The sequence below is a fragment of the Nyctereutes procyonoides genome, unplaced genomic scaffold, assembly GCF_905146905.1.
Source record: "Nyctereutes procyonoides isolate TBG_1078 unplaced genomic scaffold, NYPRO_anot_genome, whole genome shotgun sequence".
Classification (NCBI taxonomy): Eukaryota; Metazoa; Chordata; class Mammalia; order Carnivora; family Canidae; genus Nyctereutes; species Nyctereutes procyonoides.
The window spans coordinates 35151729-35168519 of NW_026575024.1; the positions used below are offsets into that span (position 1 = coordinate 35151729).

A 16791-nucleotide genomic window follows, 5' to 3' on the forward strand; every position below is an offset into this window, starting at 1 on the left:
CCTGGCAGGGATATTGAATAAGTCTGAGAGTGCTGTTAAGTTTTTCCGGACAGAGTCATCTCTGCAGATGCAATTGCAGAACAGGAAACAGACTCAGGGAAAATTTTAGCCCCCCAACATCCCATTGGCTGTCTGCACCAGCCGAGCCACAACAATCTCTCCTCCAACACCACCGATCCCTTTCAGCACTCGCAGCCGCGGACAGCTCCCTCACCTCGCGGTCGGTTCCTCCGCAGCGAGCCGCCTCGCGTTGGGCGGCCCCGGTCGGTGCGGCACCCGGCCACCAAGTCCCCGCGGCGCGCAGGGAACACGCGCTCCCCCGCCCCCCGCCCCCCGCCCCCCGCACGGCGCCCCCGCCCCTCGCTCACCCCGGCTCACTCCAGCGGCGACTTTGAGGGATTCCCTCTCGGGCGGCCTCTGCAGCAGCACATCTGGCCTCCTTCGCTGCACGGCGAGCATGGATCTCCGAGGAAGAGCCTTTCCCAGCGTCTACAGGCTAAGAGTTCTCCTGATGCTGTTCTGTGAGTAGCGCCTGGGCGACCGCGAGGGCACAGCGCACTATTTGCTGAGAGCAGAACCGGCAGAGTAAAACCAGTAGCTTAAGGTCAAAATGTGGCCCTTACGTTTTGCTATTTTCTGTCTTCTTAGGGGGCGGGGTGGAGGGCCTTCCCGCTGGTGGCAGGGAATTCCCCAGAGGGCCACACACCTGTACGGCACATCCCAGACACAAGGCTCCGCGAGCCTGCTTCGTGGGGGTCAGAGCACTGGCAAGAACGGTTGCGTTTAAGAGCCTAAGGTGAAGAAAAGGGCCAGCCGGCTTACAAAATAGTAACGATTCAAATTTAAACATTTTTATTTTTATTATAAAAATTAATTCATAGCAGTGGAGTTGAAATTGTCGGCGCTCGGTTGGAGAAACGGCTCGCAGAGCGCACAGCCGCCGGCCAGGAACTTTATCAGCCCAAAGCCCGCAGACCACGGTCTCTCCACCCTTGTGCCCACGACGCGTGGGCTCACTGAGGCCGGAAACCATAGGATTTTTTTTTTTTTTGGTTTGTCTTTCCGCAGATACAATGGCTCGAATCACGGCAGAACAAGAAGTGGAAAATCTCTCAGGCCTTTCCACTAACCCTGAAAAAGATATATTTGTGGTGCGGGAAAATGGGACGACGTGTCTCATGGCCGAGTTCGCAGCCAAATTTATTGTCCCTTATGATGTGTGGGCCAGCAATTATGTCGATGTAAGGAACCTTTTCCCTCCCGGCTTGCTCCTAGGGCTCCAGGGGCGAAGGGCACCCTCCCGGCAAGGCCCCCTGAAGACCTGGGTCGCCTGCCTTCCCCTGTGCGCCCCTGCAGGCTGCTCCCGAATGCTGCATGGGGGTGTCAGCTTGTAACGCCTCTGCTCGCCCTGCCTGCTTTGAAAGTAACCCCCCTTTCTCTGCTTCCCTAACGGCCGGGTCTGCACGTAGAGCATCTAACCGCATGTTCCCGGACCTGGGAGCGCGCGCGCAAAGGAGCGCCCAGGCGTGCAGCCCAGAGTTTGGACGCGCCGCCCTTTACAGCCCCCACGGAGGCCGGGCTCGCTCAGGGGGTGCGGGGCGTCTGTGTTCCCAGCTGATCACGGAACAGGCCGATATCTCACTGACCCGGGGAGCTGAGGTGAAGGGCCACTGTGGCCACAACGAGTCGGAGCTGCAGGTGTTCTGGGTGGATCGCGCCTATGCGCTCAAAATGCTGTTCGTAAAGGTAACCCCGAGCGGGCGGGCGGGCGCGCAGAGGCGGCGCGGCCTCGGGGTGGGTGTGGGCGGGGGCCGCCCCCGGTTTCCTCACCCAGAAGCCGTGGGGGCGAGTGACGCGCGCCTCCCCCGCTCGGCAGGAAAGTCACAACGCGTCCAAGGGACCGGAGGCGACGTGGAGGTTGAGCAAAGTCCAGTTCGTCTACGACTCCTCGGAGAAGACCCATTTTAAAGACGCAGTCAGTGGTGAGTAGAGGCCTCGGGGCAGGGGAGGGAGCCTGCGGGGCCGCGGGCGCTGCACAGAGCGCGGGCGTGGAGACCCTAATTCCTCGGGAAATTCGGACGTTTGATGGAAACCGGATCCTGGCTCTGCGCTCCCAGGCCGCGTCGGCCGCGGCCTTCTCGCCGGCGTGGAGGAAGCGGGAGCCGCGGTGCGTCCGCGGGACCTTGGGCCTTGTCGCTGCGCCAGCAACGCGGGGCCTTGAGGACGCGCCACCACCCGAGCCTGATTCTGGATGCGACCTCTCTTGAGCCTGTCACCCCCTGGCTGCTTCACGACCGTCTCTTATGATTTGTCCTTTAAAGAAGCACGGAGAAAGGCAAAGCGGTGTTTTTCCCCCTGCACCCCGGGTTTTCGTCTCAGGAGCGGAAACTTGAAAGGGTCAGCGCGACTCCTCTTGGCTCCGGATTTGCGGCCTTCGGTGTCTTTCTGCTCCTGGTCCTAAGGCTCGCACTCAGTCCTCAGTCATCGCCGGCCGCCACCCCAGAGCGGATTCTGAGCCCTGTCCTAATTTACTTATCTTTTCCTGCCCATCACTCCAACGACGCACCCAGATCCTCCAGAAACATCGTGGCAAGAACAACAGCCATTCCCCAAATAAGAATGTTCACATGTGCAGACACCACGAAAGACCACACTTAATCACCTAACTTATTTATTTAGTAAACCGTCTAATCTCCTGATGAGGCTCTCCATCACCTTAGTACCTGTGTTAGGAAGAGATTTTCATTGAGCACATGAAAGAACGTTCATGTCAGTTCGCCCTTTCTACCTCTTTTTATCATTGCAGTAAGAAGAGCATTTTTTTCTCTTCATCAAAATCCGTATTCAAGTACTACTTCCAGTTAAATTAGATGCCTTCCCTCCCCCCCCCCAAAAAAAAAGAAAAGAAGAAAAAACCATGCAAACATGTGCCAGAAAAGGAGAAAAAAGGGGGAAACCTCCAAAAAAACCTCTCTCTATTAGGGCATCTGGCCAGGGCACCAGCAATCAGCCCTGCTTTGTTGAGGAAGAAATTTTATTCCGTGTAGTCTAGTGTGAGATGTGGAAGATCAAGTCACTGTTTCTTTGGAATCTTCATTGTCAGGTTTTATATAGGAAAAAAAAAAAAAGGTTGGAGTTTTAGGTATCATTCTCCTTTTCCAGACATGAAATTTCAGATCAATGTTTAAGGAGCCCCTGCTTACGAAAGAATGGGTGTTTTGTCCTTTGTCACCACTTGATGCCATTAGCAGAGCCCCAGCAACACAGAGGATCAAAAAGGTGTCTGGAGTTGAGAGGCAGGAGCCAGCTCTCTGGCACAGAAGATTAGGAGATTAGGATTCTTCCAGAAAGAGGGTCCTAACGGTTGCTTTGGGCCTTCCTTGCAGCTGGGAAGCACACGGCCAACTCACATCGCCTCTCTGCCTTGGTCACCCCAGCTGGGAAGTCCTATGAGTGTCAGGCTCAGCAGTCCATTTCACTAGCCTCCAGCGATCCACAGAAGACAGTCACCATGATTCTATCCGCAGTCCACATCCAGCCTTTTGACATCATCTCTGATTTTGTCTTCAGTGAAGGTAGGTTGCAGTGAGAGGAAGGGTTCTGAGCAAAGGCTGACTTCAGGGTGGATGGAGAAGGGCACCTGCCAGGGTCCCAGGCTGTCACCACTTGTATTTTCTTTAGGCTGACAGGATACTTCTTCTCACTGTAGCATTTTAGGAACAGTATCAACTTTTCCCAGTGGTTCCTTCTTCTCCCTTCCTCCTTCGCTCCATTCTTTCCTCTCCTGTTTCCTTTCCTTGTTGCCACTCTCCCTTCATTTTTTCATCTTTCCTTTCCTCTCCTTGCCAAAGAGGTAACAAAATTCATTTGGAAAACCTGTATGTAATTTTGATGCCAATCTCCCAATGAAAAGGCAGCTAAAAATCTCAAGTACTTACCTACAGAGCCGTGGATTGCAGGAGGGCCTCTGCTTCTGTGGGCCTCAGTTCCTCCTTTCAGCACTTGCAGCTATAGGTTCTAGCCCTGTGAGTCTAAGTTTTAGTGTGGCTAGAATGTGTGTGTGTGTGTGTATGCGCGTGCGCGGGCGTGCCAGCATGCATACCTGTGCAGGTCACAGAGAGACTCATGAAGACTTGCCTCCCTCCAGCACTCACCTTTGTGGGGAGAAACACTGTTGAAACTCTGGGGAAGCAAGGGTCCCCTAATCTTTTCCCTCTGTGGTGTTGAGAAAGCCTCTTCCCAGTCTGTGCTAGTCTCTGAAAGGGGATCAGGCAGGATATAGCTGGGCAGATTCAGGAGGTCCACATTCTCTCGGTTGTCTGCAGCCCAGCACAGGTTGGGTGTAAGGGCAGTCCATATTTCTGCAGTTTTTTTGAGTCTAGCACCCATTTACACTGGGCACGTGGAGGGTAAGTAAATTTGTCAATGCACTTCCTTTCTGGTCTGGAGAAGGTTGTTAAGAAATGAGAGATTCTGGTTGCTTTCTAGATGTCTTGCTTTGGGCTGGGGATCCCCAGGTGAAGACAACTACTGGAATGAACAGACTATCAGGGAATCACCATGTGTGTTATACACAAATCATTTCCCAGGGAATCCAAGTTTCATAAAATTCATCTTTCAACTCAAACTATAGTGAATAGAATCTACCCCACCCCCACTAGGATTATTTAAAGACCATTTGAGCATTCTTAAGTTAAAAGGTCTTTGACAGAAGAGCCTACTTCTTTTTTCATCTTTGCATTTCTAGCACCTAATACAATGCTTGGCATGCTGTAGATGCCCAGTGAACTTTGGCCGAGTTGATGTTCAGAAGTTGTGGACACAATTAACAGAGACTCTGAAATGCTTGAATGCCAGATGAATCAGAATTTAATATATTTACTAAGTCAATACAACACTTACTTCTACAAACTTAGGGAAGAATAGGCTATTCCATTTGAATAGATCTTCCAGAATATTGAAACTAAACTCTAGGTATCAAGAACTTAGCATTTTTTGAAAATGTTTGAATATAAAAAATATTTGTAAAATGTAACAGTGTCTTTCTTAAACAGAAAATATTAACTATAATTAAACGTAATTGAGCTATGATTACCGATGACTGGGAATTCACGAGAAACACATTGGACTGTATAGAATCAGTCCCCAGGGCCCCTACCATAGATGCTTTTGAGTTTATAAGGGGACTTTTCATGGTCTCTAATTACTCTTTGTTTTTTACTAGTCAGCTGTTCTTAGGTACTTCCTTACTTATTGGTGCTACCAGGCTATAAATGGCTGCTTTTACTAGGTCCTAGCACAACCTCACCTTAAGTCATTCTGGGTTATTTCTACATTATTGCTTATATTCATTTACAAACTGAGAAACCATATCTCAGTGTTTAGGATCCCATACAAAGTGAGAATAAGAGTCCTGAGTAAGGGCCAGAGCTATTTTCCTGAAAATCAGTGAAGTTCATGGCATGGACTTAATGGGCATCTTTTGTTTGAAAAATAGTTTTTATCCACTTTCAGATCCTAGATGGATGGGCATGGTTGCTGGGTACACTTAGAGAGTTTGTAAGCATGTAGAACTTTCTAAATGCAGATATATTAAGCAAGAGCAAATTGTACTTGTCTCACCCAGGCTTTTCTGGGTAATAATTAGGATGTTCCCTCCTGTATGGTGCCCTGGGGCTCAAAGCTCCTACTCCTGGGAGGAGGCAAGCCTCATTCAGAATCACTCATTGGATCTATTTGCCTTTGTGTAGCAGGGGCTCTTTTGTTCCTGGCTCCTCCTTTCTATGCCTCTCAGCACCTGACTCCCACTGTGTTTTGTAAGAGATCATTTTATTTGATTTGATGGAATCCAAAAGATTCCTTTTGGGGTGCTTTTTTGGGACTTGGCTCTTGCCCCCCCCTTCACCCCTAAAATAGAACCTCAGGAAGCTCTGATGCATTGCCTCTATCTGCGTGGGGGAAGCAGCAGTATCTGGTCATATATATGCATGCCCACTGCAGGGGTATGTACGTGTGGTTGGCTCACGTGTGCAGGACTTACAGCAAAAGGGGTTCCAATGAAGGACCAGTAAGGGGGCCACACTGGCAGTCTGAATTTTCACACCTGCCTGCTTAATAGATTCTGAGAAAAGCAAGGAAGGGTCAGTGAAATTGATTACTGGATACTCATGGAACTGAAAGCAGCTCAAATGGGGGTTGACGTCTTTATCACATAAATCCCTTTAGTGCATTGAGCTCAGCAACTACACTGATCCTCAACAGAAGTCTCTTAGCCCAGCATGTCTCCAACTGCAGAATGCACAGGAATCTTCAGTTGCATTGTGCACAGCTCTGGTGATCTTGTTAACATGCAGACTCTGGTTCAGTAGGTCTGGGGGTGGAGCCCAAGATGTTCCATTTCTAGCAAGCTCCCTGGTGATGCTGTGGAACACTGTAGGGGGTTTGAGGGATCTTGAGCTGATCGAGAAAAAGATATGACCTTGAGAGGCAAAACACACAAGCTTAATTTGGTGGTACTTGGACAGGGTTGTGTGAGAGGGGAAGTTGCCTGGAGCATGAGACTGTCCAGAGGGAGGCTTATGGGGACCACCATCCAGAAGGAGGGGAGGGCAGAGGACCTCCTGATGAAGAGAGGAGTATGGAGGAGGGAGCTTATGTGTCTAGGTGATATGGCTCAGCAGCAGGATAAGAAGTCTCTGGGTCAGAAAGCTCTGAGGGGCAGCAGAAGCTGAGGCCTTATACCTATAAGGCTCTATCTTATCAATGGGTAACAGCTGTTGGGTGAGGTTTGGTATGCAAAGCAGGCAGGCTCTAAATAGCTAAAGATGTATTTGTTTGGGCTGGTTTTTAAATAACTAGATGTGTAAAAATTTGAGTTTGGCATGGCAGGCTTTCGAGCTAATGGTCTCAGCCTGCAGTGAAGAAATAAACCACCTAGGGCCAATACACAGAGGCTACTTTGGCTCATTTCTGTAACCAAATACACTTTCATGGCAACTACCACCCTGTAGTTCAAGGCACCTCCTGTTTTCCCAGTTGGTTGATTAACGTGTCCTTCCACAGTTAAATCCATGTAGTGTATCCCTTTGAGCACCCCAGGAGTTTTCTGGCTGTGATGGGATGAGGATTACATCATTGATAGACAAAAAATCAGCCTGAGGATTTTAATGGCTTGAATGAAAGGTAACTTTTATGTATGGGTAATTATGTAAGAAACAACAGAACACAAAGGGTGTTTCTGTTCCCCTTTATTAAAGATTCAGATTTAATAAGAGTTTAGAAGTTACCACATATAGGCTGGTCCCTTTTCAGTTCTCAAGAGAATAATAAGCAAGCAAACAAACAAGCTTGTAGTTACTGTGGAGAAATTGAGGCTCAGAGAAGCCAAGTTATTCGTGAAGTCCGCCCTCCTGGTGGCTGCTAGGGCTGAGGCAGGAGCCTGTCTTTGGGTACCAGATCCCATGCTCTTAGCTTCTTAGAGCCTCAGCTGCTCCTACCAAGCAACTCTAATAAACATGTGAATGCAGGAGGCATCTTTACAAAGATTGTCAGGTCCCCTGAATTCATGGGCTTTTTATTGGTATTCCTAACAGCATAACTGGGAGATGCAACATGATCAGGTTTTACCCAGATCTGTGTTTTAGTGGAAGTGAACATGCCTTACCTTGCTCTGTACACCAGCCCCCAGTAGAGCATTCTGTGGCTAGCTGCCATGCCTCAAGTATAGGAAGGCTTACCTGATGCTGATCCAGAGCATTGTGCAGACCTGTGCTTTACTTAGCACCTACCAGCCAAGAAACCTGTCACCCTGGATAGTTGCTCCTCAGGATCTCCTTGGTAAGCATCTGGGGCGGGGGGGTGCGGATAATCCTGTTAATGAGCCCTGCTAAGAACTGTGTCGAGGGCTGGAAAGTGGAGCCCTAGTGTAGGGTCAGGTAGCTAGCCATTTGTAGAATTCAGTGTTCTAGGTACTGTCCTGGAACATAGTGTATCAGGCTGGGTTCCCCCAGGAACAGATCCTATGCAACCATGTAAGTGCAAGCAGTTTATTTAGGAGGTGATTCTAGAATGCACTGGTAGGGGGTTGGGGAGGTGAGATAGGAAGGCAAGGCAACCAGTAAAGGAGCATTAGTGAGCAGGTTCACATTGTGGGCACTTGTGGCTCACACTAGGAGTATAGAAGCACCTTGGAGTACCTGGCCTGAGAGGTGGGAAAATGGCATTTACCCACCAATTCCCATCCACCATTGATGGCTGCTGGGTAAAGGAGAGGCGTTGACTCTCTAAGACTTCTAACCTGCCTTGTACGCAAAACCCACTGGAATATGTGGGAATGGTGAATGCCAAGGTATAAGACACTGTCTGGGTCTGCTGCACCTAGGTACTGGGATACATGAACCTTCCCTGCCATGGGAGAGATTACAGAGCAGTGAGAAAGAGTTTATACAACTCTTCCTTGTGCTTGCCATGTGCCTGACACACAGTGGCGTCTATCAGTAATTGCTTTTATTATGTTATTTATTTATTTTTCTTTTTTTCCCCAAAGATTTTATTTATTGATTCATGAGAAACACATAGAGAGAGACAGAGACATAGGCAGAGAGAGAAGCAGCCTCCTCACAGGGAGCCCAATGCGGGACTTGATCCCAGGACTCCGGGATCACGCCCTGAGTGGAAGGCAGAGCTCAACTGCTGAGCCACCCAGGCATCCCTATTTATTTATTTATTATTGCTAGTGCTTACATCTTTGTGAGAGTATCTGCTTGTCTCCAGCCAGAGGTCTCCAAAGCCCACTCATGCTAACAGTTTCTCTGTATACAAAATACATTTTGCTGAGGTTACAGGAGCTTAGAGCCAGTCCAGAGAAAATGGGAAGAGGAGTAAGCTCCTCCCACCAGCTGCCCTCTCAGAATGGAAGAAGCCCAGCCAGCAAAAGACTTGCCCTCTCCTCAAACAGGAACAGTCTGTGCTGCTAAGAGAGCTTGAGAAAGCAGGCAGCTTGCCTTTTTGCCCACTGCTTATCTCAGTGCTGTTCCTTGGGGTACAATGAACAGCTCTTGTAGTTTGGTCAGCCTCTGGGAGTAAATACAACATTGAGATGGTCTTTAAACTATCACACAAACAAAAGAATGATGGTCATCAAACAAATGAACAAGAAAATAAAATATCAACTAAAAAACAGAACCTAAGATGAATCAGGATTTTGGTGGGGGCATTGGATTTATGGTTGAGGGAACCTTGTTTGGCCATGGTAGCTGGCAACAGATTACCCCTCTGTTGTCTTATCTGTCTTCATCTGATTCTTTCCAATGACTATACTAGACTGGTTGTTGTCTTTTCCAGCCATAGGCCATCCTCCCTAGGCTTCTGTTTTGTGCACTTAGAACCCTGAGCCCAGCCAGGGTGGAGGCATGAGGGACTCCAAGCCTTGTGGAGGTAAACAGGGAGTTAGGGGTCTCGGAGCATCCAAAGCCAGCTTAAGCGTGGGCTAAGCCAAATGAGGTTCTTTTCCCAGGCAGAAATCTAGGGCCTTCCTTGTTTTAGACTCTGTGGGTTGTATAATCATTGTATAGGATCTTAACCCTAGGGTCCAAATGGGTTGTGGATAGGATTCTGGGATTGTGTGAATTTTAATGGGAAAAATTTGCATCTTTATTTTCAACAATTTTTAACTTTTAACATTCCCTTCAATTATAAATGAAAAGAACAACTCACAGTGTAATTGGTAATAATTAATAATTAGCGGTGACTTTATCACCAACAGAAATAATAGGTATTTTTATCCGACATTCGTTTGCACAGATCTTGCAAAGTGACAGTGGTACTTCTTATTACTTTGCAATCTCAGCCAGTATATGTACTAATAAAGGAGTACATGTATTACTTTCTCCCAACTTATTTAAAAATATTTTAGTAGCTGAATTTCAGCGTAATCTGTTTCCTTTGTAGTTCTATCTACGTGCTTTATTTTTCTGCATTTGTAACCATGATTAGAAAGAATGATGGTTTCATCATTATTGGTATAAAAAAGATGGCACCTTCTGCCCTAGTGGGTCGTGGTGAGCACTTTTTAAGTGAAAGAGAATAGACTGGTGTGGAGGAACTGTTAGATGCACAAGGTCAGGATAGGTCTTATCTTGTGAGACTTTGGTTTTAATTATGTGTGTAAATGTATGTTCTGAGTCATAATGTAAAACATTTTTTCCCCTCTGGATCAGAGGCAGAGTTTGAAAACACTAGCTTGAGCCTGAAAGTGGAGTGTGTGAACTTCTATGGGCTCATAAAAACCCTTGGGGACAGATGGGTGTCAGACTTAAGGATGTTTTAGACTTTAGGAAGACAATACAGTGCATAGTCCATATATTATGGAAAACCCCAGAAGAGTCAGGGCAGCCCCTGTAATCAAATAAATTAATATATCTGTTCCCTGCAGTGAAATATGTGAATCTTCATGCTAAGTAGGATGAATGAGACTCATGAGCATCCTGATATTAGTTCAAGTCAAGTTTTGCTGCCAAATGAGTAATACAGAGTACTTTGGATTTCCAGAGCTCTGTGGATTTTGGAATGGTGGGTAAGGGATGGTAGACTCACTAATTACTTATTTGACCACTTAGTGGATGTGGGTGGATGAAGATGGGAATTCATTATTTCTCATATTTTTATATCCCCTTATTTTCCCCATGACTATTATTTTTGACATGTTAATAGTTTAATATACCCCCTTCTGTGGTGTGCTTAGTTCAGGTCTTGTCTTAAGGCAACAAAAAATTATTCTTAAGAAGTAAACCACAATTATAATGCTAAGTGAAATAAATCAGAGAAAGACATATACCATATGATGTCACTCATATGTGGAATTTAAGAGATAAAACAAATGAACAATAACCAAAAAAAAAAAAAAAGGCCAACCAAAAAAACATACTCTTAGCTATAGAGAACAAACCAATGGTGACCAGAGGAGGTAGGTGGGAGAATGGGGGAAATAGGGGATAGGGATTTAAGGATGCATTTGTAGTGATGAACACTTAGTAATGTATAGAATTGTTGAGTCACTCTATTGTACACTGAAACTAATATAAGACTGTGTGCTAACTATACTAGAATTAAAAATAAAACAAAAAGAAGTAAACCACAGTGGTATTCTAGTTATTAAAATTAAAATATTATAGTTATAACTATACCAAATTTATTATCCATTTAAATATAGTACTTAGGACAGTATGATTCTGACACCAATTCTGATGTGTGGGTGTTTTTCCCAAACACTAAGCTATTCTCTGACAGCCACTGGGTATTCTTTGGTTCACCTTACTGCTGACACTGCTGAGATACCATCAAATCCCAAAGGTTAAGGGCTTCTTCCTACAGGACTACCCCCCCCCCCCCCCCCCGCCATCTCTACTTCAGAGACCAAATGCAAGTCCAGGTTGTACCTGGGCTTCTGATCAACTTGCTGTTGGAGATTTCCATGGCCTTTTCCTGAGTTTTAGGCTCAGAGAACTCAGAGAAGCATTTTATTCAAGATATAACTCAGGAACAGCTAGTTGTAAGAGATGTAGGGTATAGGACAAGAGGGTGGAGCTTTCATGCTCTCTCCACATCCACCACTCTCCCCAAGTCTCCATGTGTTCACCAACCAGAAGCTCTCCGAATCCCATCCTTTTAGGTTTTTATTGAGGTTTCATTTCACAGGCACAATTGATTAAGTCATTGGTCATTGGTAATTGAACTTAATCTCCAGCCACTTTCCCCTCCCTGGAAATCAAGGGGGTAGGGCTGAAAGTTCCAACCCTCTGATCACAAGATTGCTTCTCCTGGCAACCAACCCCCAATCTTAAGGTAGCCTATGTACTTTTCAAATTGATCTCATTAGCACAAACTCAGGTGTGCTTGATAGGGGTATGTTATGAAGAGCGGGGTGTAAGTTTGTAGCTAGGACATGACAAATGAGCAAAGCCCACAATCTACATTAACATTGCATGGGCAACAGCATGTTGTGAGGAAAACAAATAGCCTTTGTTGTTAAGAAAATCCCTACACCAGGAAACCCCATTTGCACTAGTTTTTCTCTTTAAAGAGGCAATGTGGTATCATGAGGGGGAAACCAACCTGGGTATGGAGTTCTGGGACCATAGCTGGCTCTGGCGCATCTTGTAACAACAGCAAGTTTTCCCCGGGGAAATTGGTTGGTATACTGGGCTGCAGGCTGACGCTCAAAGTGTGGGACTCATTATAATTGAATCAAATAGTGAAAAAGAAAAGTCCTCTACTAATTCTTTTTAGCCCTCTGGTTGTAATAAGGAGAAAGGCAAAGTTTAGTGCTAATAATAGATCCTTAACATTTCCCTAAATTTGCCAAAATATCTTTTTAAAAATCTTCTTTGTAAAAAAAAAAATATCTTCTCAGCTAGGGAATATATGTGTGTGTATGTTTACTTATTTATTTTAAATGGTTTTATTCAAGTTATAATTGAAATACAAAAAACTGCACATATTTAATTGTATAATGATAAATATTGACTTAGGAATACACCTATGAAGCCATTAGTACAATCCAGAAAAGTTAACATATCCATCCCCTCTGAAAGTACCTTCCTACTTCTTAGTAATAAACATGTACCTCGTTGAATTTTCATGAGCAGTACGCAGAGCCACAGAGCCCAGAAGCCCTCCTTCCTGCCCGCCTTGTGATTCTGTAGCCTTTAAATGTCAGTTGCTCTGGTCTGCTACTGACATGACTCTAACTAGCTCTACCCCTAGCCCGTGTCTGTTAAGTGCCACCCTGACGGTACTGTTAAGTTAGGCTGTTGGAATTTAGGTTGGGGCTTCATTTCCTCTGGGCAAATTACTTAGCTTCACTCTACCTTATGAGTAAAATGGGTATAATATCAGTATTTATCTAATAAGATTGTCATGGGGATTAAATGAGACAACCTGTGATTACAGCTGAAAGTTAATTTAGAAATCAGGCATGTTAAGTATACCACTTTTAAAAAGCTGTATGTTTGCCTGCAATCTTCCAGGTTCTACTTTAGAAAAGACTTAGGGCTCTGACCTTATCCTCTTTTCTGCTGATCTGAGGAGAGATGGAAGGAAGGACTATGCCAACATGGATTCTGGAGGAGGCTGGCACACACCTAGTGCTAAATAAATGTTTACTAGGCCACTCCAACTTAGAAACTTAGTCTTTATAAAGAGCTATCTAAGCCTGTTTTCTCTAGTTATTGCTCATAAGTTCAGTGAAAAGGCCACCAGTTACCCACAAGGGGCAAAGGAACCTGAGCAAATATCTGATTTTAAGGAATGCAGTTTTTAAAAGATTTGTTTATTTATTTTAGAGGTGGAGGGTGGGGGGCAGAGGCAAAAGGAGAGAGAGAATCTTCAAGCAGACCCCCTACTGAGCATGGAGTCTAATGTGGGGCTTGATCCCAGGACCCTGAAATCATGAGCTGAAATCAAGAATCAGCTGCTTAACCAACTGGGCCACCCAGGCGCCCCTTTAGGAATGCAGTTCTGCTCCGGTCTACAAACTGTGTGACCACCAGGTTTCCCAAATTGTTTATCTGGTTGTAGGTGAAAATAGAGGTGTAGGGCTATTAAACTGTCTTGAGGGTAAGAATGCAAAATGGAATCAGCACCAATGTTCTGGTGACATTTTCTTTCTTGATCGAGGTGCTGGTTGTGTGGGATGTTCATTTGTGAAAATTCATCAAGTTCTGTACTTTTTTTTTAATTGTAGTATAATTTACAAATCTCAAAACACACAAATCTAAAATATTTAGCTTGAAAAAAAATATTTAGCTTGATACATTTTTACCCCTACTTGCAACCATGTAACCCTTACCTAGATCAAAATATAGGATATTTCCGTCACACGCAAGTTCCGTTTCCTGTTCCCTGTATGTAAACACTTTTTAAATTTCAATTGTCATAGACTTACCTGTTTTTGAACATCATATAAATGGAATCATGTGATATGTACACTTAGAATATGGGTCTTAGAGTTTTCACTCAACAGAATGTTTTTGAGATTCATCCATTTTGTTACATGTAGCCATAGTTCATTCCTTTTTATTATTAATTAATATTCCATTGTATGAACGGACTGGTTTGTTTTTCCATTCCATTTTGATGGGCATTTGGGTTGTTTCCAGTTTGAGGCTATTGTGGATAAAGTTTCCATGAACATTTATGCCGAGTCTTTGTGTATCCACATGTTTTCATTATTCTTAAGTAAATACCTAGGATTGGAATGCTGGGTTACAAGGTAAGTGTACATTTCCTTTTGTTAGAAGCTATTGTTAAGTTCTATAAAGTGGTTGTACCATCTTCCACCGACTATGTGTAAGAGTTCTGATGGCTCCATGTCGTTACCAACACTTGATCTTCTCAGTCTTTTTGAAAATTGTAGATTGTGTGTAGTTCTCTATGTGTACATACTTCAATAGAAAGTTAAAAAAATTAAACCAGCAATAAAAATGATGATGGTTGTGTTTAATGCTGAAATTCTGAGAATTAAAATCAAGCACCTGGTCATTTTGTTGGCACCTGCCAGGAATCCAATGATTGAATGTTGCCTTGTTGAATGGATGCATTTTAATTTTACCTTGTGCAGAGGTATTAAGTGATGCATTCTCATGGTTGATTGGGGAAACCTCATTTCTTAAAAAAAGAGTCTCCTCAAATGTTGGTTGAGAAATCTTCTTACTTCCAATTCCCTTTTAGTTTTGATAGGAGGACTTAGGATTGAAAATATTGGACAGGAGCTGATTTCTTTCTTCTTTCCCATTTCAGAGCATAAGTGTCCAGTGGATGAGCGGGAGCAGTTGGAGGAAACCTTGCCCCTGATTTTGGGGCTCATCTTAGGCCTTGTCATTGTGGTGACACTGGCGATTTACCACATCCACCACAAAATGACTACCAACCAGGTTCAGATCCCTAGGGATCGATCCCAGTATAAGCACATGGGCTAGGGGCCATTAGGCAGCCAGCCCCCAAGATCCCCTCCCCCAGCTGGATCAGGTAGAGAAACAAAAGCACTTTTCCACCTTGTACATGGGATATACCAACATAGCTACAATGCAACAGGCCTGGGTGTCCAAGGCTTGCTTGGCCTGCGTCCATGCTTAAACCTAGGGAAGGGGGGATTCTTTTGGATTCATGGGGTGAATGGCAGATGTTCTCTCCATGCTGGGGAATGAGGAGGGAGGAGTCAGTTAGCTTTCATGCTCATGGTGGCCTGGCTTTGACTCTCCGAGGAGCAACACATACAACTCAGAGGAGTATCTGGCTCCAAAGTTTAGGGATGGAAAGACACTTCTTTTGGAAAGACACCCCTTTAGGTTCAGAGAAATAGGGGGTGCTTTGCTCCCTTGGCCTACCTTATACAGTTGTCAATGCACACAAAATACAGCCTCATGCTCCCTAAGGCAAGACCCCTGAAAGTGATCCATGCTTTTGGCTGGCATTCTGCATGTCTAGTGATTGTCTTGGGAATGTTTCACTGCTACCTGCACCCAGTGACTTTGCAGCACAGAACCCGTTTAATGTAACTATGCAGAGCTGTTTGGACTTCATAGTATGTTGGGTCCAAGTGAGGGGACCTGAAGAATCAATCATGTGAGTTTGTTTTTAAAAATGAATTAAAACACACTACTGTCTAACATTTGGCTGCTTTCTTGAAACAAGAAGACAAAACTAAAATAGTTTCTTTGGCATCCAGAGAAGAGAGGGGAATGGTGAAGATGGATTTTCATTTTCTGCAAGAGGAAAGCAAAGAAAAGGCAGGGAAGCCATAAGAGGGAGTTTGGTTTTTCCAGGTGAAAAAAACATGGATTTATTTTGGCAAATAATAGTTTTAGTCATGGCATCCCTTGAACATCTGGTCTAATATTGCTTCTGATGCTTCCTGGTCTTGAGTTTGTTATTTCACTACAGATTAAAAAGCTTGTTTGAACATAGTAGCCTAGGTTGAGTTGTATTTGAAGTAAAATATAATTTGCTGAAACTTCTGGAGAAATGTACATAGTTTAAATTTCACTCACTTTCTAATAGTTCTGAAAAATCTAAGTAGGAGTAGGGGAAATCCTTCTGTCCCCACCCTCCATATGAGCTCCATCATATGAGGGGCAACTCCTGAGGTCATCTCCCCAAGTATTCAACTGCTGAAAGTAGTGCATTCTGAGAAGTTCATCATCCCAGCAAATCATCCCAGCAAATCTTGATGGGTATGGACCAATTTCTGTTCTATCACCTGTTTGTTTGTTGCCGTCAGTCTTTCCTGCATGATCTCTCCTCAGTGTCTGCCTGGTACCAGGAAGGAAGACAGTTGCACATTGCACAAGGAAAAGGAGATACCTCATATCAGCCGCCATTTGTCCCCCCGCCCAGGCCTCAAACTTGACAAACTCCTTTTGTAGCATCTCATATATTTTTTAAAAAAAACTTCATATGTATTTGGAACCACCCAAGAATTTGGGAAGAAATGGACACTTGGGTGTATCAATAAGTTTACCCTTGCTCTCTGTAACCACTTCAGAGAACATTTTTAGACTGGACTTGTATTTCTGAATACTTAATTCCTTAGTTTACTTTTATAAAAGTAAATTTGTGTCTTTTAAACACTACCCTTCATAAAACAGAGGATTCTTGATTAATTTGGGAATTGTCATTCACTCATTTATTCAACAAATAGGTCTTAAGCACTTTCTGAGTGTAGTCTCTGTGCTGAGTATACAGTAGTAAACTGACAACTTAGAATCTATGGGGTAGGACTGATGATACATTTAG

The 16791-nt window shown here is 44.7% G+C and overlaps 1 protein-coding gene across 1 annotated transcript; it reads left to right on the forward strand.

Annotated features, from left to right (window-relative positions):
- Positions 1 to 207: 207 nt before the first annotated feature.
- LAMP5 (lysosomal associated membrane protein family member 5) lies at positions 208 to 15919 on the forward strand. Its single transcript, XM_055304873.1, has 6 exons — positions 208 to 521; positions 1069 to 1241; positions 1615 to 1746; positions 1877 to 1982; positions 3387 to 3575; positions 14797 to 15919. Exons 1-6 carry the CDS (start codon positions 458 to 460, stop codon positions 14973 to 14975), a joined length of 843 nt encoding a protein of 280 aa, XP_055160848.1. The 5' UTR covers positions 208 to 457; the 3' UTR covers positions 14976 to 15919.
- The last annotated feature ends 872 nt before the right edge of the window (positions 15920 to 16791 follow it).

Coding starts and splice junctions, on each gene's coding strand:
- LAMP5 (XM_055304873.1), top strand. CDS start 458: ATGGATCTCCGAGGAAGAGCCTTTCCCAGCGTCTACAGGCTAAGAGTT. Junction 522..1,068: donor AGTTCTCCTGATGCTGTTCT/GTGAGTAGCGCC, acceptor GTCTTTCCGCAG/ATACAATGGCTCGAATCACG. Junction 3,576..14,796: donor TGATTTTGTCTTCAGTGAAG/GTAGGTTGCAGT, acceptor TTCCCATTTCAG/AGCATAAGTGTCCAGTGGAT.